This window comes from Chiloscyllium plagiosum, unplaced genomic scaffold (assembly GCF_037043375.1).
Source record: "Chiloscyllium plagiosum isolate Xiang-an unplaced genomic scaffold, Cpla_swu_hap1 HiC_scaffold_34, whole genome shotgun sequence".
Lineage (NCBI taxonomy): Eukaryota > Metazoa > Chordata > Chondrichthyes > Orectolobiformes > Hemiscylliidae > Chiloscyllium > Chiloscyllium plagiosum.
The window spans coordinates 25,949,931-25,972,104 of record NW_028270172.1 but is presented as its reverse complement, the minus strand read 5'-3'; the positions used below and the strand labels follow the sequence as shown (position 1 = coordinate 25,972,104).

General features: G+C 48.2%; 2 protein-coding genes across 7 annotated transcripts in view; one reads left to right on the top strand and one right to left on the bottom strand.

Moving 5' to 3' along the window:
* Positions 1–3,653: 3,653 nt before the first annotated feature.
* On the bottom strand, positions 3,654–17,447 carry pigm (phosphatidylinositol glycan anchor biosynthesis, class M). 2 transcript variants are annotated; one of them, XM_043719320.2, is made up of 5 exons: positions 17,005–17,447; positions 8,990–9,576; positions 6,708–6,966; positions 5,285–5,386; positions 3,656–4,875 (listed from the first exon to the last, which is right to left on the bottom strand). In XM_043719320.2, the coding sequence occupies exons 1-5, from the start codon at positions 17,167–17,169 to the stop codon at positions 4,708–4,710; spliced, it is 1,281 nt and encodes a 426-aa protein (XP_043575255.1). In that variant the 5' UTR covers positions 17,170–17,447; the 3' UTR covers positions 3,656–4,707. The 2 variants fall into 2 exon arrangements, with proteins under 2 accessions (XP_087834687.1, XP_043575255.1); XM_087978561.1 differs by lacking the exon at positions 5,285–5,386 and having other exon boundaries at positions 3,654–4,875; positions 17,005–17,351.
* Positions 17,448–17,455: 8 nt separating this feature from the next.
* Positions 17,456–22,174, top strand: part of pdcd6 (programmed cell death 6) — a 26,934-nt gene continuing 22,215 nt past the window's right edge. For 2 of the 5 annotated variants that reach the window (XM_043719323.2, XM_043719321.2), the window contains exon 1: positions 17,527–17,681. In XM_043719323.2, the coding sequence (XP_043575258.2) occupies positions 17,603–17,681 (79 nt within the window). In that variant the 5' untranslated portion in view covers positions 17,527–17,602. Of the gene's footprint in view, positions 17,682–22,174 lie in introns of all 5 variants that reach the window. The other 3 variants (XM_087978563.1, XM_087978562.1, XM_043719322.2) reach the window with 3 other exon arrangements.

Sequence of the window (22,174 nt, the reverse complement as noted above, 5' to 3'; positions counted from 1 at the left end):
TTAGTAGTACGGTGAACAGAACAATTCAAACTAAGTTGAATGAAACTTTAGAGCTAGTGAATTACACAAGTCGAGAGAAATTAATATCCTAAAATCAATTAAATAATGGTATGCTTTAAAATTGAGTTATGATATTTTTGTGGTGAAGGAGGAAAGAGAACAGAATGAATTAAGTGGAGCTGAAGGCTTCTGTTAAAAGTGCAAACATTTCAACTGGAATGAAAATCTAGCGTTATGAGAATAGATTTTACCATCAGACATATATTCAAATTGAACTAGTTTTTAATTAATTCACAGTGATATGAGTATTGATGGGAAGGCAAACTTTTATTGACCTTGAGATGGTGTTGGTGAATTGCCAGCCCATTTCAGAGGCATAAGAGTGACCCACTTTGCTGTGGTTCTTAAATCACAAACCAGCTGAAGGCAGATTTTCTTGCCAAAAAGATATTTGTAAACAACATTTGTTTTTAGAACAGTCTTGCAGATATGATCACAATCATTGATACCCTCATGCACAAATGAAAACTAGTATTACTGGCAAGATTAGCATTATTGCTCCTCCCTAATTGCCCTTAAAGGTGGTGAGCTAAATTCCTCCAGGTATACCTATGGTACTATGATAGAATTTCAGGATTTTTACATCTAAACCTTCCCTTATCTTGAATTCATGTCCCTGATCATTGATCCCTCCAACGTGGGGAAAAGTTGCTTTTTGTCTATCTTATCTATACCCTTAAGTTTATAATCTCAAGAAGAAATAGGAAGAGTTGAAACTTCTGGCCTGGTCCAACATAGAATAAGATGGCTTGCTATTACTATCCAGGGGCTAGGGGAAGCCATGTCTGGAATTTGATCATATAAAACGTAGAACATTACAGCGCAGTACAGGCCCTTCGGCCCTCTATGTTGCGCCAATCTGTCATACCAATCTGAAGCCCATCTAATTTACACTATTCCATGTACGTCCATATGCTTGTCCAATGATGACTTAAGTGTGCTTAAAGTTGGCAAATCTATTACCGTTGCAGGCAAAGCATTCCATACCCTTACTACTGAGGAAGGATGTTCTTGCGAGAGAGGGAATGCAGTGGCTGATTCATGGAATAACAGGACTGATATATGAGAAGAAGTTGAATGAGTTAGGATTATATTCATTAGATTTCAGAAGAATGAGGTGGGAATCTCAGGTACCTATAGAACTCTTAACTTATAGATGGTGTACTTTGGCACCCTATTGACCAGTGACCACTAAGGGACTGTTTCACCTTGGATAGTTTGAACTTTGTTGTTACAGTTGCACTCATTCAGACAAGCCTGAAACATTTCATTTTATTCCTGACTTGTCTTGTAGATAATGTAAGTACTGTATGGGGGGGGGGGGGAAGAGGAGAGAATGTTTTAATTCAGCATCCCCTCTCTCTTGACCTGTTTTTGTTGCTTTCGAGTGACTGATTCAGCCGTCAACTTACAAACATTCCTCTTTGACCAAGTCTTTGGAAACATTGAGTATCATTTTCTTAAAACTTTCAAGATGCTTCACAAGAGCATCATTACATTACATTAAAGAAGCTATGCAAATAAGTTGATTAGCAATAGTAATACTGTTAAACGTCATGGGGAGTTGGTTACTGCCTTCCCCTTGTGTGGCATAAATATTACTGATGCATAACCTGTGAACATTTCATTTTCCACCTTCATGATAGTGGGATGACTAAACAAAGAAGCTAAAGATACTTCACAGCAATACTGCTACTGTTGGTTACCTGAAATAAAGTTTTATGTATTAATGTATTTAGTTTCCTCATCTAAATCATTACCTCCAACTCAGGAGGTGACAAAGCTGCATGCAGGGTGAGGTACAAGGAGGATGCAGAGATGCTTCAGTATGATCTGGACAAGCTGAGTGAGTGACAAATATATAGTAGAGGCACTATAATATGGAAAAATGTGACATTATCCACTTGAGGAAAAAAAACAAAGGCATATTATCTGAACAGCTAGAACTTGGGATGGAGAAACGTGTAACAAGATCAGGGTATCCTTGGTACACCAGCCACAAAGTAAGCAGGTAGGTGCAGCAGGTTGTGAAGAATATAAATGGTATATTGGCCATCATAGTGAGAGGATAAGAGCAAGGATTTCTTGCTATAATTACACAGGGCTTTGGTGTGACTACATGTGGAATTTTGTATGCAGATTTTATCATCTTACATGAGGATGGATGTTCTTACAAAGAAGGAGGAGATTGACAGAAACCTTATAAAACTCTAACAGAACTGTTAGAACTGCGTGGGCGGCACGTTGGCACAGTGGTTAGCACTGCTGCCTCACAGCGCCTGAGACCCGGGTTCAATTCCCGCCTCAGGCGACTGACTGTGTGGAGTTTGCACGTTCTCCCCGTGTCTGCGTGGGTTTCCTCCGGGTGCTCCGGTTTCCTCCCACAGTCCAAAAGATGTGCAGGGTCAGGTGAATTGGCCATGCTAAATTGCCCGTAGTGTTAGGTAAGGGGTACATGTAGGGGTATGGGTGGGTTTCGCTTCGGCGGGTCGGTGTGGACTTGTTGGGCCGAAGGGCCTGTTTCTACACTGTAATGTAATCTAATCTAAACTAGACAGGGTTGATGTAGGATGACACAGTGGTCCAGAACCAGGGGTTATAGTTCTAAGGAACAGGGACAGATCATAAGATACAGGAGCATAATTAGGCCATTTAACCCTTTACATCTGCCTAGCAATCTATTGTGGCTGATGTGTTTCTCAACCCCATTCTTCTGCCTTAAATACACACAATGACCTGGCCTCCACAGCCTTGTGCAGCAATAAATTCTACAGATTCACCACGCTCTGAAGAAATTCTTCATCATAGTACTAAAGAATATCCCACCACTGCAGATGGTGAAATTTGAATTCAATAAAAATTTGGAATTAACAGTCAAACAATGATTACAAAGCTGATTGATTGTCAGAAAAGCCCAATGGTTCACTAATATTCTTAAGGGAAGGAAACTGTCGTTCCTACCTGCTCTGGTGTACATATAACTCCAGATCCACAACGTGGTTGATACTTAACAGCCCTGTGGACAATTAAAGCTGTGGACAATTTAATCAGTGTAAATAGGCAATCAAAGCTGGCCTAGCCTACGATGTCCTCATCCCAAGACTGAATTTTTAAAATGTGTAATTCTTAGCATACAATTTTCAAAAAATGAATCTCGTTAATTAATGCAAACTCGAGTCCTTTACAAACATTCTTAAAAAACAATGTAAAGGCATTACAAATTTTCCTTATGGTACTGCTCTGGGTCAAAGATCACAGTTCCTAAACAAGAAGATTTATCATTGTAGAGGAACCTCTATTATCCGAACGATATGGGCGGGCACTATTGCATTCGGGTAATTGATTATTCAGTTAATCGATTCAAAGCTATTTCTCTGGGGCTTGCAAGTTTTCTATTAAGTCTGCTCCCTGTTCAGGAGACTAGGCCCTGCCTCCCCACCCACCCAAACACCTCCCTCCGCCTGCGCCCCCAAAATGGGTCCACACCACCCCCCACACCCCCCCCCCCCAAACCTGTCCAACACTACCCCCAATACCTCCCTCCACCCACACCTGTCCAACATCTCTCTGCCTGCCCCCCCAAATCCGTCCAACACCACTCCCCAATACCTCCACCCTGACGAGTACTGCCCCGCCTGCTCCCACCCACTGTTTGACTCCCCTCCCACCGTCCACGCCCATGTCCCCTGCTGCCTCACCTCCTCATGCGGCCCTGCCCCTGGCCGTCCCCCCCCCACCCCTCTGGGGCAGCTGGAGTGGACACCAACAGTAAGACTGCTGCTACCTTTTTGGGGTAAGTCTCCAAATATACACACACCTTTAACTGCAACTTTTTTTACAAGTTCCACCTCTGCCCTGTATGCGACAATGTTAGAGAGAATATCTGGGGAAAGGGGGTTTAGGGTTCACCCCTGTGTAGAACTCCAGGGAAGGTAGGGAGAGAGGGCAGGAGGTCAGTCATTTGGAGCCTGGAATCTCATCTATGTCCAGGACTGTTCTCGGCAGAGATAATTTTTAATCAGTGTAAATAAAAGACGCGATCAGGATTGAAACAGCTCTTTCATATAATATTTCTATCGGGACCTCGAGATCTCCTTCGGATAATCGAGGTTCCTCTGTATTTTCTTTTATTGTGATATCCTTAGAAGGGGGTCTGTAATGTTTTTCATTCTATTTGTCACAACTGGATAACTATTCCATTGACAAAATGTGTTGTCTTGTGCAAGTGAAACATTAAGTTGTTTGTGGAATTTAATTTCAAGAATGTTTGAAAAGGACGCAAGAATCTGCATCAATTAGCAAAATTCATTCTTTGAAAACTGCAAAAGAATTACACAAACATCCAATTTAAGGTTGTCAATCAAGCTTGCAACGTGGCTGACTTTTACATGCTAGATGCTGCATAAATTCATACAGCAGGGACCTGGCCTTTGTATAGCAGAAAAATTCACGTCTGGATATTCTGCCTTTCTTTGCATTCAACAAAGCTCAGGAAAAAAAAAGTTCCTGATGCATTCTCCATGGTAATGCCTTGGTCAATTCATCTGAGTCAACTTGCCCCACATACAGATAATAACAGATCAGAATCTATTCTATGCACATTCCCAGGTAGTAAACAGCAACACCCTAAGCAAAGAAGCATTTCTGTTATTCAGTCTTTGTTTTTGGCTGCAATTCCCTTTTCTTGTAGCTTGAGATCAATATCAACAGAATGTAGCAGTTGATGGAGAGAAATACCAAACCAGCCACCCAAATGAACAGAAAGGTATTCTGTCCTTCAAACTCCAGGTAATATGCAGGGGTGAGCCATAATCCCTAGAGTAACAAAACAGAACCAAACAAAAATCAGTACTAGTTCCAAAAAATTATTTATACAATCAAAGTTTAGTATCTGAAGTTAACATTCTCTTTTCTAAAAATATTTTCTTCAGCATTTGATGAATTATCATGAGTTTTGCAATGATTAAAACACACTGAAGATGACAAATATTGGGCTAATAAAGGCTATTGCACTAGGAATTTGCTGCGACAAGCACATAGACAATGAAAATGCGAGAGTTTCTGAAATAGCCACTCATGTTCAAAGCTCTTGCTACACAACACTGGCCAACTCGGAGCTGCACAAGAGAAGCATAGCAACAATCTTCCACCAAAGAGCCCTCTGTACATGATGCTACAGGCATATACTATAGTAGTAAGGCAACAATAGAGTAACAGTACTAACCTGACCAATGAACCACAGAACTAACAGCACCATGCCTCTTCTCCAGGTCAGTGCCAGATTTGGTAGAACAACTGGCAGCAGACACAAATACCATAGGAAATACTAAAATTGTAAATATGGTATGTAAATATATGCAAGTTTATGCAACATAGTGAATGCAAGTTTAACTAATTATTTTCTCACATATGATTCTGAAAGATTACACATTCATTTGCATAAAATATCGAGCTCGGTAGCAGGGAATAAGACAAATGGAGAGACAGAGAGAAAGGGAGACTTAGCAATGAGAAATCTAGAAATCGTTAGTGACTTTAAACCTGTTTCACGCATGCTACGTTATTAATTGTTCTTCAGAAAATGATCAATGCTTTTGAGTACAAAAATTCTGACTTGCAGGAATCAACTTTGTTGGAGCCTTCTCCCTAGCAAGTTTTTTTCCATAAAACTACCCGAATCAGGACCAAAGGGATTCATGACCAAATCTGTACCTGATGGCAGTGGCCCCAGCTCAACTTCTCTTTTAAAAATCCAGAGACAGTGAGAGGAGAGAGATTTTTTTTTAAATGGGCAATTTTTACAGACGGTGGCTTGTACGAGGAATGAACTTTCTCAGGAAGTGGCGGATGTGGGTACAATCACAACATTTAAAAGACATTTAGGTAAGTACAAGAACAGGAAAGGTTTGGAGAGATATGGGCCAGGAGCAGACAGGTGGGGCTAGTTTTGTTTGGGATTATGTTTGGCGGGGTCTGTTTCTCTGCTATATGAGTCTATGACTCTAGACAGCCTATGGACTTGCTGTCCAAACAAGGATATCAATTAGGTTCCTGATTCTGCTCATTTTTACACAGCGAGAGAAAGATGCTACGGAGGCAACTAAGAGATTCTCAGAGGTGTCTCAAAATGGACACATCCAGGAGAGGTGCACATTTAAATTCAGATTGTCCAAAGGTGAAAGACTTTGGGACTACAGTGGCTGCCATTCCTGGTCACAGCATCATCTCTGACCAGAGTAGTCTTTGGTGGTGGCCTCCCCTTGCAATAACGTCAGTTTCTAGCCCATAAGTAGTCAAATCTCACCCTGGCTTGCCTCCTGCCTGTCACTGCGAAATCTTCCCAGCAGCAGGGATGTGTCAGCCAGCGCAATGATGCTACTGTTCAGTATTCTGAATGGTCCTGTCTCTACCCCAACCCCTTAGGGCAGACAAAACCAATTCCATAAATTAATTTTGATTTAACATCATGTCCTCTGGTTCTCGAGAAGATGAAATAATTTGTGGTATTCTAGATCATCAAGTCCTTTTAGGGCTGCAAAACCACAATTAATTAATTCATGCAAAGTCCTAAAATGGTCATTTTCCACGGAAAAGTGGAAACACATAATTCATTAGAAATTCACAAAGAAACATTTCTTCATACTTACCTGTGAAGTACACACTTTGTTGAGAGTTACAAAAATTGCAGTTTGCAGGAAGCAACAAAAGGTCAGGTCCTTGTAATATGCAAAAGATGTAATCAACAGCAGCAGAGACTGTGGGATGAAAGCAGCTAGAGCTAGACCAGAGCTCCACTCACTCTCTGCTGTCAAATACAACATATAGAAATAGGGGGAGAAGTTGTGGCGAATGTCTCTTCGTGTTAGATGATAAAGGTACGTGTGGTCCAGAAATTCCCAGCCATATCTGGATTTTTAAAAAATATAAATAGAGACTGTAGGTGTTGCAGTCAAAGCACTGTAACAGAATGCAATTCTTCATAGTTGGCAACTTCACTGTGCCTGGGCAAATGAAGATTTAAATGAGAAATGTAGACATTATACATGTCCCAGTTTTTAAAATCAAATTCACTACGTATAACATACTGCAGTAAGCAAAGAACTGTGTCATTGCTGCTAAGCTTGTGTTCCCACCAAATGATTTCCCACATTGACTGTTTCTACTGGATCATGACTTGTGTTCAATTGCTGTATAAATAAGGGATGTTCAAATGGATGTAAAAATAATGCAGAAAAAATACCAAAATATAGTTCTCATTTTTCCAAAGAGTCAACATGAACAGTATACTTTGTTTAATTACAACCTAGTCAGTCAATGTCTATTAAAGACCTGTTATGAGCTATTCAAAAAGCATGCAGAAAAAAGCACCACTGCTTCTTTGGTGTATTAAAGCACACCTGGCTAACATTAAAAATGTTTTAGTCACCCATTCCATGGTGCTCCACTGATTTCAGCTTCGGGTCCCTTGCTGTTTGTGGTATACATTAATGATTTAGACTTAAATGTATGTGAGACATGATTGGAAAATTTGCAGATGATGCAAAAATTGGCCAGGTAGTTGAGAGTGAAGAGGATGACTGACTACCACAGAGATATGTCAATGATTTGGTTGGGTGAGTAGAAAAATGTCAAATGAAATTCAATCTGGAGAAGTGCTATGTTATGCATTTGGGAAGGGCAAACATAGCAAAGGAATCCATAGGGTGCATTTTTAGAAGGGTTGAGCAAGTGAGAGATTTGGGAGGACAGGTATATAAAGTGGAGGAGAAAGTGAGGTCTGCAGATGCTGGAGATCAAAGTTGAAACTTTATTGCTGGAACAGCACAGCAGGTCAGGCAGCATCCAGGGAACAGGAGATTCGACGTTTCGGGCACAGGCCCTTCTTCAGGAATGAGCAGAGAGTGTTCAGCAGGAGAAGATAAAAGGTAGGGAGGAGGGACTTGGAGGTTCTAGTCACATTACCAAGAGGGCATAATTGCTCTCAGGAGAATAGAGGGGATTTACAAAAATATTACTAGGGCTTGAAAATTGCATCTATGAGGAAAGATTGAATAGGTCAGGGTTGATATCCTTAAAGAAGAGGAGGCTGAGTGTGACTTAATTAAGGTGTACAAAATAAATGAGGGGCTTAGAGTCGATTTTTCCAGCAGAAAAGTCAATTACCAGGGACACAGATTTAAGGGGATTGGTAGATGGATTAAAAGGAGATGAGGAAAAACCTTTTCACCCGTAGGATGGTGGGTATCTGGAATTTGTTACCATGTTTTACAAAGGGACCTGAATGGGTACCTGAAGTGCTAGAACCCGAAAGGCTGCAGACCAGGTGCTGGAAAGTGGGATTAGAAGGGGTGACTATTTTATTCAGCCAACACAGGCACAGTGGGCTTTTGTACTGCAATTAGAGTGGTTAGTGCTCTAAAATTGATGTCTTTCCGATCAATACTGATATAATTTCCTATTATCTATTCAGACAAACCTTGTTTCTTCTCAAATTCTCTGTGCAAAGGCTTTGTGATTATTTAATACGGCAAAGTGTTTTATTATGATGGGGTAGGGAGGCAACTAGAGTCTACTAAACTAGAAAAGCAATCAAACCCTTTTTTGCCATTCCTATACACATTAATCATCAAACTAAAGAACCTAACCAGCTCCTGTACCTTAATGTATGCCACCAAAACAATTTCCATTCTATTGTTTTAGTGGCATCTCTTCTCTTCAGGCCATCATTTGATATTCTGAGACACATTTAGTAGTGGAATAAATGAGTATGAAACTTGCTCTTTCAGAATGGACTGCTTGCTGTGCAGGATGGATTCTTACAGGCATGCAACTAGACAGTTGACTCTGTATAGCAGTTTCAGAGAATTCTACAGATCATATTTTGTGGCTGTTGAGCCCATTGAGTGAAGAATACTTTAAGTTACTTTACCTGCAATAGAAAAGTACCCCCAGGCCAAAGAATATCAGTCCAGCTACACCAATGAATATCAGCACCTCCTGATTGAGCAGTCTGACCACCAGCTTCATGAAGCTCCTTACACAGTTGTGAAAACATGTGTCTTTTTTAAGGTAGCTGTCATTCCATTTAGTAGAATTACTTTCCTTGGTTGCTTGCTGGTCAGTCTGAAGTGATAAGATTATGGGTACAACGTAAGTCGCTGGATAAATTTTCATGTGCACAGAAAGCCCATAAAATAATGCAGCCTTCACAATGTGCCTTCTTTCCAGATAGAACAAAGTAGCCATCACCAAAACTGCAAGAATGGCTTCTGCATTCCCTCTGCTTGAGACAGTCATTGGCAAAGGGTTGAAAAGCCATAGGCTGCAGTAGCAGCATGCTCTCCAGTTGTCAAATCCTCGAAGGCTTAGGATTCTATGCATGAGATGAGCAGCAAGAATATCACATATAATAAAGAGGATTTTCCCGTACAGTTCTGTGAGGTAGATGTTGGGAGTCAGTATCCATGCCAATAATGGGGTGTAACGATAGGTTGCTCTTCTGTATGGAGAATCTCCCTGAAACCAAAAAATATACAATTATTTATTTGATGAACAGGTGGGACTAGATTGGGTTGGGATATCTGGTCAGCATGGACGGGTTGGACCAAAGAGTCTGTTTCCATGCTGTACATCTCTATGACTCTATGACTATGATCACTGTTAGCTGTAGATATATTTAGCATATTGGTTTAAATTAGCTATTAAAAATGCAGTTTCTCACTGAAATTTCTTAATTTATCACAAATGTATCGAGTTAGAGTCATAGAGATGTACAGCATGGAAAAAGACCCTTCAGTCTGGTCCATGCTGACCAGACTTTATTCACAATTTGCAGAGATTTCATAAACATCAATATTTCAGTCTGTTTTACATCTGCAGATGAAAATCACTTTCCCGAATCCTAATTTGAAAGAATAAACAAAATAATTAAATGGGTAAATAATTCTCCCTCTTAAGTTTTACTGAGATGCTGGTAATGACACCTAGGCAGGCACTAAGTATCATATTTGAATAAAGCTCTTACATCTCAGGGTCTTTTTTTCAAAACTCTGACCAATAAAGGCGCATCCAACTTTTTAAGCCTAACTCTCTATTATCTCTATTTTTTAAGATTGAGAACGGCCATAGTAAAAATTAATTATACAATTATTTTATTACAGAATCGACTGCAAGTTTACCAAATCCCTGATAACAAAGACATTTGCCATGATAACCAACACTCATTATCCTGTTTGAGCTTTACCATCTCTTCAAACTGTTATTACAATATTTCTCTTCAACCCATTTTACCAAAAAAGTACCTTTTAAGTAAGTACTTAAAGACCCATGTAAAGTTACTAATTTGATGATAGATTTTAGTGCAGTAACCTTTTTAAAATACAAGTTTTCTAGGTATTCTTTCACATAGGAATTCAACAGCATCAAGCTTCTCACTGTGAAAAAAAATCATATGTATGGATACTTGTATGTAAAGAGAGAGCTGGGAATGTAAATAAAATCATCAAATCATAAAATTATCAAGGGTCTGAACTTGCAACCTTTTACACTCAAAAGTCTATTTCAGAATTACTTTCTTCCAAGTTGAAAAAGCAGATTTATATATCCATTTGAATTAAGTCTGTTTAGACACTCTGAAAGGTCTAGACAAGTTGTTCTCAAACTTTTGTTTAAGGATAAATGAAGTACAAAAGATCCCATAGACCATCTATCAGTCCACCCTCATGTTTTCCCTTGTCAAAAGAAGAATCAGAAGCAATGGATTAGGATTAGAATTAGGGTGGGAAAAATTTCCCTGCTTTTGATCAGACACCACTGAGGCAATGTCAAGTTCCAAACTGGGGAGCATTAGTCTCATGGTTAAGTACAAATTCAGCCATTTCTTCTTCTCTGCTCTCAATCCTAAATGTTCAGAATCCAATCTTGTATGTTGTAACAATAATTAAAAACTATGTTGTTCAACCTTGTGCTTAGAGAACCCGTGTTGTGCACATGGAACCAGACTGGTTGGTCAATGTTGCACGAGTTGTGCAGGACAAGGTACTTCTGTAACTTTGTGTGGCCTCAGTCTCTGATATTGCACAAAGGCTGCATTTTGAACAAACTTGTGGCCTCACTGCCAAAGTATAGCATTCCCACCGACACCTGGGACTCACTGGTCCAAGACCGTCCAAAGCGGAGGAGTAGCATCCCAGAAAGTGTTGAGCACTTCAAGACTTCTAGTCAGGAAAAAGCGGAAGCCAGGCAAAAACAATGCAAGAAACGTGCTGCTATACAAAAGCCCCACCTACCCCTTCCGACAAGCATCTTCTGCCCCAAACATAGCAGAGTCTATGGAAGCTGCATCGGACTGTACCATGGACTTGCCTTGAGAGTGGAAGAGAGTCATCCTCATTTATGATGGATAACCACAAGGACTTTCCTGGGTGAGGGGTATCCACATATCATTCTTTGAAATTCATTGGTACAGACTTATTATCCTGTCAATAGAATCAATGCTGATGTAATTGTATCTTATCTAATAGCTGTCTACTTGTTTAAAATAATTTTTCCACTCTTTTGCCACAATTTACTAATTTTGCCATTTCTAACCTACTATGCCATCAATTCTATCCCTCCTGGTAACAATCTCTGGCCACAGTAATTTAGTTGGGGGGGGCAGTTCTCCACCAAACTGTCCCTCCCATCTCACTGCTGCCATTAATCAAAAAATTAAAAGCATGAATAGATAACCCTTAAACTGATCAGTCAAAATAGGCAGAGTAGTCTAAAGTTATTATCAATTGTGTCCATTTGCAAGACATAGAAGGCAAATGATGACCTCTACTTTCCCAGGAGAAGGAAAACAAACATCTGCTAGCCTTAATTTTTCACAGCAGAAGATTAGAGTTTGATTTATAAGGAGAGACTGAATAGGCCAGAGCTATTTTCCTTGAAGCATCGGAGGCAGAGGAGTGACCTGAGATGGGGTAGCATGGTGGCTCTGTGGTTAGCACTGCTGCCTCACAGCACCAAGGGACCCGGGTTCGATTCCAGCCTTGGGTGACTGTGCGGAGTTTGCACCATTCTCCCTGTGTCTGTGTGGGTTTCCTCTGGGTGCTCCAATTTCCTCCCACAGTCCAAAGATGTGTAGGTTAGGTGAATTGGCCATGCTAAATTGTCCATAGTGTTCAGGGATGTGTAGGTTAGGTGCATAAGATGTATAAGATAAGGGAAATGGGTCTAGGTGGGTTATTCTTCGGAGTGTCGATGTGGACTTGTTGGGCTTAAGGGCCTGTTTCCACACTGTAGGGATTCTATTCTATAAAAGGTTTATAAAATCATAAGGGGCACGGATAGGGTGAACAGCCAAGGTCTTTTCTCTAGGCTGGGGAATTCAAACTAGAGGGCATAAGTTTAAGGTGAGAAGGGAAAGATTTAAAAAGTTACCTTGAGGTATAACTATTTCACACAGAGGTGTGTATGGGAATGAAGAAGTGGTGGAGGCAGGTAAAATAACATTTAAAAGGGACCTTGATAGGTATATGAATACGAAGATTTTAGTGGGATATGGGCCAAATGCTGGCAAATGGAGCTACAGAAAATTGGGATATCTGCTTGGCGTGGAGGAGTTAGAATTCAGGAGGCTGGGACTTGAAAACAACCCATGTTGTCCTGAATGGAATCTCCAAAGTGCAGCCCATTTAATTGTGTACTTTATTAATAGCATATCCTAGACAAGAATCTGTTTAAGCTAAACTATCGAGGTCACTTTGTATCTTATCTCTGATGTACACAATGTCAATAGTAAAGTAATAAAGTTGCATCTGACAGAGGTAATTATTCAAGAATCACAACTTGTAAACTCATAATAAAGACCATTTAGACTTCACTGCGCTATGATCTGATAAACACAAACACAAACTGCTCACAATCCATGCTCTCAAAAGACCATTTTGTCTACAGAATCTTTAAAATGGAAGTAAAAAAAATTACAATCCCTTTGTGGAAGATAATGATGGTGGAGAGTGTGATCCATAAAAGATTGACTCATGTGGATGACTCACTTTAGAATATGAATCATGATTTGGAGGTGCTGGTGTTGGACTGGGGTGTTCAAAGTTAAAAATCACACAACACCAGGTTATAGTCCAACAGGTTTATTTGGAAGCACTAGCTTTCGGAGTGTTGCTCCTTCATCCACCTGATGACAAAACCACCTGATGAAGGAGCAGCACTCCGAAAGCTAGCGCTTCCAAATAAACCGGTTGGACTATAACCCGGTGTTGCGATTTTTAAGAATGTGAAGGCATTGATTTGAGAACAAAGAAAAGAATATACCAATGTGATTCTACAAATGAGGAACTTCAGTTATGAAGACAGATTGCAGAAGTACAGTGGATGAGTGGAGAAACAATTCCTCACCATTTCTTTCCATTCTACTAGGGGAGTGATATTTCTATGATCAGTCACCTGAAACTGAATTTTTCCAGGCAATTAGATATTTTGGGAGCAGATTTGCCTGTTGCCCCATTAAGTTTGAGCATTGTTATGGGGAGGAGACAATAACAACAGCAAGTCAATTACACATTTGGAGTGCTAGCACAAACATGCTGGAATAAACGGCCACCTTCTGAATTGTAACAAACAAGTTGTGATAATTGCCCAACTATGGTCTATTTGACGTATTTTCTATTTGTACAAAATCTGATCTGGAATAATGCAGAGAATTTACAGAACTGTGAATTCAGTGTTAAGATAGTTGGAGATTCATAAGAATCAAATAAAAACAAAGAACTGTGGATGCTGTAAATCAGAAGCAAAAACAGAAGTTGCTGGAAAAGTTCAGCAGGTCTGGCAGCATCCGTAAAGAGAAATCAGAGTTAACATTTCGGGTTCACTAACGATTCAAATTCAGCCATATGGTTCCTCAAGCCTGATGCTCCATTCAAAAAGACCATGGGTCAACTTTTACATCAACTCCACTTCCCTGTTCATTATCCCTTAATTTCCCTTTGTACCTAAAACCTGTTAAGCTATCTTGAACATAGTCATTGTTTTGAGCACTCACAACCCTCTGTGCTTCTAAATTCCAAAGACTCACAACCCAATGAGAGAGAAAGTTCACCTAAACTGGATCTTCATATGCTGACGCCATACCCTGTAACTATGACCATGAGTTCATTAATCACCAGCCAGGATATAAGTTGTGGATGAGATAGATGAAGTGGCCTCTTTTTGTGCCACAACAATTCTGTGCAGAGAAATAAATTACAAGAAACAACTCATCAAAATCGTGATCTGAAACAGTGCTAGAAATGTACTTCTCTGAACTTTTGTCCCCTTCCCACCCATAAAACTTGTATCTTATATCTGTCTGTCTCTGTTTGGTGTGTTTGGGAACTTTAGAAATGGGTGGAGTTTAAGTTATAGAGTCATAATTTAGCAAATCATTTTTCTTTCTTGCAGTTGGTCCAAAACATATTATAATAGCTAGCATCACTAGGGTGTCAGTCAATTCAGTTGGCTGGTCATCTGGTTTGTAATGCAGAGTGAAGCCAACAGCATATTCCTGCTCTAGCTGAGGTTACCATGAAAGTTATTTTCTCAGCCTCTCCATTACTTGAGGCAGTGACCATCATGTTAAGCCTCCATCAATCGTCTCTTTCTAATGAGAGAAGGCAATGTTGACTTCACCTTTTTTATTGTCACGATAAATAAAAAAACTTGATCTCATATTCTTTTAACCTGAACTAGACAGCTGGGTAAAATTTGGTAGTTCAATGGTTTGAGTTTAGAGAATCCAGGAATACTGGAATTTGATTGCCAGCGCAATACCCCAGTGAGTCATGACATTGTTTCTCATTTCTTTTACTTTCAGACATCAACTATTTATGATTCAGCTATTCACAATTCCAGACAAATCTTTTGATTATTTACTTCTCCTACAAATATTCCTCTTCATAGCGAGTTTTGACAAGATTTATAGCTCAGGTTGAGGTTCTGGATGTAAGTTTGCTCGCTGAACTGGAAGGTTCATTTTCAGACATTTCGTCACCATACTAGGTAACATCGTCAGTGAGCCTCCGGTGAAGCACTGGTAGTATGGCCCACTTTTTATTTGTGTGTTTAGGTTTTCTTGGGTTGATGATATCATTTCCTGTTCTTTTTCTCAGGGGGTGGTAAATGGGATCCAAGTCAATGTGTTTGTTGAGAGACTTCCGATTGGTGTGCCACGCTTCTAGGAATTCTCGCGCGTCTCTGTTTGACTTGACCTAGGATGGATGTGTTGTCTCAGTCAAAGAGGTGTCCTTCCTCATCTGTATGTAAAGTTACTAGTGAGAATAGGTCACGTCTTTTTGTGGCTAGTTGATGTTCATGTATCCTGATGGCTAGTTTTCTGCCTGTTTGTTCAATGTAGTGTTTGTTACAGTTCTTGTAAGGCTTGTTGTCTGTATAGGGTCTTTCAAGTTCATTAGTTGCTGTTTTAATGTGTTGGTGGATTTCTGGGCTACCACGATGCTAAGGGGTCTGCGTAGTCTGGCAGTCACTTCCAAGATGTCTTTGATATAGGGGAGAATGGATAGGGTTTCTGGATGCGCTTTGTCTGCTTGTTCGGATTTGTTGCTGAGAAATCTGCGGACTGCGTTCATTGGATACCAGTTCTTTTTGAATACACTGTATAGGTGATTTATAGTCTCAAATTCTTTCATACACACACCACACTGTGAAAAAGTTACCCCTGAAGTCCTTTTTAAATCTTTCCTCTCTCATTTTAAACTGATACCCTCTAGTTTTGGTCTTCCTCATCCTAGGGAAAAGACCTTGGCTATTCACCCTATCCATGACTCTCATGATTTTATGAGCCTCTTATGAAGTCACCCCTCAGCTTCTGATACTTAGGGGAAAAAAGCCCCAGCTTAGTCAGAATCTCCCTATAACTCAAACCATCCAGTACTGGCAACATCCTTGTAAATCTTTTCAGCACCCTTTCAAGTTTAACAACATCCCTCCTATACAAGGGCAACCAGAACAGAACGCTGTATTCCAAAAGTGGCCTTGCCAATGTCATGCCGCAACATGACATCCCAACTCCTACATTCAATGTTCTGACCAATGAATGCAAGCATGCCAGACACATCCTTCACCACACTGTCCATTTGCAACTGCAATTTTCAAAGAACTACACACTTGCACCCCTAAGTTTCTTTATTTGGCAACACCACTCCCCAGGGTCCTACCAATAATTGTATAAGTCTTGCCCTGGCTTGTCTTACCAAAATAGATCACCTCACATTTATCCAAATTAAACTCCACATACCACTGCTCGGCACATTGGTCTATCTGATCAAGGTCCTGTTTTACTATGGGATAATCTTCTTCACTGTCCATTACACCACCTATTTTGGTGTTATCTACAAACTAACCATACGTCCTATATCCACATCCAAATCATTTATATAAATGACGAGAAGCAGTGGACCAAGCACACCGGGAGCCACAGGCCTCCAGTCTGAAAAGCAACACTCAACACCACCTTCTGTCTCCTAATTTCAAGCCAATTTTGTATCCTGTGATCTAACCTTACTAACCAGCCTACCACGTGGAACCTTGTGAAACACTTTGTTGAAGTCCATATAGACAATATTTACTGCTCTGCCTTCATCACTTCTCTTTGTCACCTCCTTGGTCAAGTTAGTGAGACATGATTTCCCATGCACAAAGCCATGTTGACTCAGTCCTTGTCTATGTAAATCCTGTCTCTTGGAATCCATTCCAACAATTTACCCACCACTGACACAAGGTCTTTGGTTCCCTGGCATTTCCTTACACCCTTTCTTAAATAATGGCACCACATTAGCCAACCTCGTGGAGTGGTTATCGAGGCAGCGTCCTGACATCTGAGCCAGGGAGACCTGGGTTCAAGTCCCAACAGTTCCAGAGTTGAGCCATTGAACTTCGGTTTACCTGAGTGACAAACCTGGCGGCGTCTGTGAAGACATGATAATCCACATCAGTGTACCTCACCGGCATGGAGCGGTCCTGGTGCAGCCCATAGAAGACGAGGCCGACGCGGAGACCGAAAGCGATTGCAAACAGGGCAGTGTGCCCACAGTTCAAAGCAGGGCCCATTGAATTGAAGGCAAAGTGCAGGAAGACAGAAAGTCGCCACTGTCCCTTTAATCGCTAGAGATTTACATCGGCCAATGGAAAGTATAGGGAGTTTTAAAGGGGACGTTGCCCAGGCAACGATTGCAAAAGAGAAAATGTTTAATCCTAAGAGGCCGCGTTCTTCCCAAAGGAGTTCCAGTCCCCTTCTGGATGCTTATTCCTGCGGGTCGGGCAACCTGAAGGAACGCCGCAGCCGCCATTGAATCAGAAGCGGCCAGTGGAGAGGCTCCAACACAACAATCCTCAAACGGCTCACTGTCACGTGGCTCAACAAACGCGGAGGCGCGGGGCTGGGTCAGGTGATGCAGGCGGAAGCGCTCGCGCGGGGCGGAGGTGAGGCAACTCGAGCGGGGGATAGCTGTTGAGATCGGGCTCGTGGCAACAACGGTCTCCGATGGCGTATCATTACCGGCCTCAGCAACCGACCAACACGGCCTCCCCGATCAAGGCTTCCTGTGGAATGTCTTCCAGAGGTACATGGCATCCCGATTACCGGAGGCGCGGAATGTGTGGGTTGGAGGGTGGGGGAGAAAGAGATTGATATAGACCAGCCCCAGAAGAGAGACCATTCTACCGTCCTCCCATTCTACCCCCCTCCCTCCTCCCATTCTACCCCCCTCCCCTCCTCCCATTCTACCCCTCCTCCCATTCTACCCCCCCTCCCCTTCCTCCCATTCTACTTCCCCTCCCTCCCCTCCTCCCCCCCTCGCCCCCTCCCCCCCCCTCCCCCCCTCCCCCCCTCCCCCCCTCCCCTCCTCCCCCTCCCTCCCCCCCCTCCCTCCCCCCCTCCCCCCCTCCCCCCCTCCCCCCCTCTCCCCCCCTCCCCCCTCTCCCCCCCTCCCCCCCTCCCCCCCCTCCTCTCCCTCCCCCCCCTCCTCCTCCCCCCCCTCCTTCCCCTCCTCCCCCCCTCCCCCCCCCCCCTCCTCCCCCCCCTCCCCCCCCCCCCCTCCTCCCCCCCCCTCCCCCCCCCCCCTCCCCCCCCCCCCTCCTCCCCCCCCCCCCTCCCCCCCCCCTCTCCCCCCCCCCCTCCTCCTCCCCCTCCCCCCCTCCCCCCCCCCCTCCTCCTCCCCCTCCCCCCCTCCCCCCCCCCTCCTCCCCCTCCCCCCCTCCCCCCCCCCCCCTCCTCCCCCCCCCCCTCCCCCCTCCCCCCCCTCCCCCCCCCCCCCTCCTCCCCCCCCCCCCCTCCTCCCCCCCCCCCCCTCCCCCCTCCCCCCCCCCCCCTCCCCCCTCCCCCTCCCCCCCCCTCCCCCCCTCCCCCCTCCCCCTCCCCCCCCCTCCCCCCTCCCCCCTCCCCCTCCCCCCCCCTCCCCCCCCCTCCTCCCCCCCCCCCCTCCCCCCCCCCCCCTCCCCCCCCCCCCCCCCCTCCTCCTCCCCCCCTCCTCCTCCCCCTCCCCCCCCTCCTCCTCCTCCCCCCCCCCTCCTCCTCCCCCCCCTCCTCCTCCCCCTCCCCCCCCTCCTCCTCCTCCCCCCCTCCTCCTCCCCCTCCCCCCCCTCCCCCCCTCCTCCTCCCCCCCTCCTCCTTCCCCCCCTCCTCCTCCCCCCCTCCTCTCCCCCCTCCTCCCCCCCTCCTCCCCCCCTCCTCCTCCCCCCCCCCTCCTCCTCCCCCCCCCCTCCTCCTCCCCCCCCCCCTCCTCCTCCCCCCCACTCCTCCTCCCCCCTCCCCCCCTCCCCCCCTCCCCCCCTCCCCCCCTCCCCCTCTCCCCCCCTCCCCCTCTCCCCCCTCCCCCTCTCCCCCCCTCCCCCTCCTCCCCCTCCTCCCCCTCCTCCCTCCTCCTCCCCCTCCCCTCCTCCTCTCCCCTCCTCCCCTCCTCCCCTCCTCCCCTCCTCCCCCCCTCCCCCCCTCCTCCCCCCCTCCCCCCCTCCCCCCCTCCTCCTCCCCTCCTCCCCTCCTCCCCCCCCTCCCCCCCTCCCCTCCTCCCCCCCCTCCCCCCTCCCGTTCTACCCCCCTCCCGTTCTACCCCCCTCCCCCCCCTCCCGTTCTACCCCCCTCCCCCCCCTCCCGTTCTACCCCCTCCCCCCCCCTCCCGTTCTACCCCCCTCCCCCCCCTCCCGTTCTACCCCTCCCCTCCCTCCCGTTCTACCCCCTCCCCTCCCTCCCGTTCTACCCCCCTCCCCCCCCTCCGTTCTACCCCCCTCCCCCCCCTCCCGTTCTACCCCCCTCCCCCCCTCCCGTTCTACCCCCCTCCCCTCCCTCCCGTTCTACCCCCCTCCCCTCCCTCCCGTTCTACCCCCCCTCCCCTCCCTCCCGTTCTACCCCCCTCCCCTCCCTCCCGTTCTACCCCCTCCCCTCCCTCCCGTTCTACCCCCCTCCCCTCCCTCCCGTTCTACCCCCCTCCCCTCCCTCCCGTTCTACCCCCCTCCCCTCCCTCCCGTTCTACCCCCCTCCCCTCCCTCCCGTTCTACCCCCTCCCCTCCCTCCCGTTCTACCCCCCTCCCCTCCCTCCCGTTCTACCCCCCTCCCTCCCTCCCGTTCTACCCCCCTCCCCTCCCTCCCGTTCTACCCCCCTCCCCTCCCTCCCGTTCTACCCCCCTCCCCTCCCTCCCGTTCTACCCCCCTCCCCTCCCTCCCGTTCTACCCCCTCCCCCCCTCCCGTTCTACCCCCCTCCCCTCCCTCCCGTTCTACCCCCCTCCCCTCCCTCCCGTTCTACCCCCCTCCCCCCCCTCCCGTTCTACCCCCTCCCCCCCTCCCGTTCTACCCCCCTCCCACCCCTCCCGTTCTACCCCCCTCCCCACCCCTCCCGTTCTACCCCCTCCCCCCCTCCCGTTCTACCCCCCCTCCCCCCCCCCTCCCGTTCTACCCCCCTCCCCCCCCCTCCCGTTCTACCCCCCTCCCCCCCCCCCTCCCGTTCTACCCCCCTCCCCCCCCCTCCCGTTCTACCCCCCTCCCCCCCCCTCCCGTTCTACCCCCCTCCCCCCCTCCCGTTCTACCCCCCTCCCCCCCCCTCCCGTTCTACCCCCCTCCCCCCCCCCTCCCGTTCTACCCCCCTCCCCCCCCCTCCCGTTCTACCCCCCTCCCCCCCCTCCCGTTCTACCCCCCTCCCCCCCCCTCCCGTTCTACCCCCCTCCCCCCCCTCCCGTTCTACCCCCTCCCCCCCCCTCCCGTTCTACCCCCCTCCCCCCCCTCCCCGTTCTACCCCCCTCCCGTTCTACCCCCCTCCCCCCCCTCCCGTTCTACCCCCCTCCCCCCCCTCCCGTTCTACCCCCCTCCCCCCCCTCCCGTTCTACCCCCCTCCGTTCTACCCCCCTCCCCCCCCCCTCCCGTTCTACCCCCCTCCCCCCCCTCCCGTTCTACCCCCCTCCCCCCCTCCCGTTCTACCCCCTCCCCCCCCTCCCGTTCTACCCCCCTCCCGTTCTACCCCCCTCCCCCCCTCCCGTTCTAACCCCCCTCCCCCCCTCCCGTTCTACCCCCCTCCCCCCCCTCCCGTTCTACCCCCCTCCCGTTCTACCCCCCTCCCCCCCCTCCCGTTCTACCCCCCTCCCCCCCCTCCCGTTCTACCCCCCTCCCCCCCCCTCCCGTTCTACCCCCCTCCCCCCCCTCCCGTTCTACCCCCTCCCCCCCTCCCGTTCTACCCCCCTCCCCCCCTCCCGTTCTACCCCCCTCCCCCCCCTCCCGTTCTACCCCCCTCCCCCCCTCCCGTCTACCCCCCTCCCCCCCCTCCCGTTCTACCCCCCTCCCCCCCCTCCCGTTCTACCCCCTCCCCTCCCTCCCGTTCTACCCCCCTCCCCCCCCTCCTACCCCCCCCTCCCCTCCTACCCCCCCCCCTCCCCTCCTACCCCCCCCTCCCCTCCTACCCCCCCTCCCCTCCTACCCCCCCCCTCCCTCCTACCCCCCCTCCCCTCCTACCCCCCCCTCCCCTCCTACCCCCCCTCCCCTCCTACCCCCCCTCCCCTCCTACCCTCCCCTCCCCTCCTACCCTCCCCTCCTACTCCCCCCTCCCTCTCCCCCTCCCTCTCCCCCTCCCTCTCCCCCTCCCTCTCCCCCTCCCTCTCCCCCTCCCTCTCCCCCTCCCTCTCCCCCTTCTCCCGTCCTGTCCCCCCCCTCCCCCTCCTCCCGTCCTGTCCCCCCCCCCTCCCCCTCCTCCCGTCCTGTCCCCCCCCCTCCCCCTCCTCCCGTCCTGTCCCCCCCTCCTCCCCCTCCTCCCGTCCTGTCCCCCTCCTCCCGTCCTGTCCCCCTCCTCCCCTCCTCCCGTCCTGTCCCCCTCCTCCCCCTCCTCCCGTCCTGTCCCCCTCCTCCCGTCCTGTCCCCCTCCTCCCGTCCTGTCCCCCTCCTCCCGTCCTGTCCCCCTCCTCCCGTCCTGTCCCCCTCCTCCACCTCCTCCCGTCCTGTCCCCCTCCTCCCCCTCCTCCCGTCCTGTCCCCCCCTCCCCCTCCTCCCGTCCTGTCCCCCCCTCCCGTCCTGTCCCCCCCTCCCCCTCCTCCCGTCCTGTCCCCCTCCTCCCCCTCCTCCCGTCCTGTCCCCCTCCTCCCCCTCCCGTCCCCCTCCTCCCCCTCCTCCCGTCCTGTCCCCCTCCTCCCCTCCCCCCGTCCTGTCCCCCTCCTCCCCCCCGTCCTGTCCCCCCTCCCCGTCCCCCCGTCCTGTCCCCTCCTCCCCCTCCCCCCGTCCTGTCCCCCCGTCCTGTCTCCCCCTCCCCCCGTCCCCCCTCCCCCTCCCCCTCCCCCTCCCCCCGTCCTGTCCCCCCCCTCCCCCTCCCCTCCTCCCGTCCTGTCCCCCCTCCCCCTCCCCCTCCTCCCGTCCTGTCCCCCCCCTCCCCCTCCTCCCCCTCCCGTCCTGTCCCCTCCTCCCCCTCCTGTCCTGTACCCCCCTCCCCCCCCTCCTGTCCTGTACCCCCCTCCCCCTCCCCCTCCCCCTCCTCCTGTCCTGTACCCCCCTCTCCCCTCACCCCCCCTCCCCCCTCCCGTCCTGCCCCCCCCCCACCCCCCCCTCCCGTCCTGTCCCCCCCTCCCCCCATTCTACCCCACCCCCCC

What these genes read in the sequence shown, in the direction of transcription:
- pigm (XM_043719320.2), bottom strand. Translation starts at nt 17,169, where the DNA reads ATGGGCCCTGCTTTGAACTGTGGGCACACTGCCCTGTTTGCAATCGCT. An exon ending in ACAAAGTGTGTACTTCACAG is followed by an intron (nt 5,387 to 6,707) that starts GTAAGTATGAAG and finishes TTACAATTTTAG; the next exon opens with TATTTCCTATGGTATTTGTG. An exon ending in TTCTGTGGTTCATTGGTCAG is followed by an intron (nt 4,876 to 5,284) that starts GTTAGTACTGTT and finishes TTGTTACTCTAG; the next exon opens with GGATTATGGCTCACCCCTGC.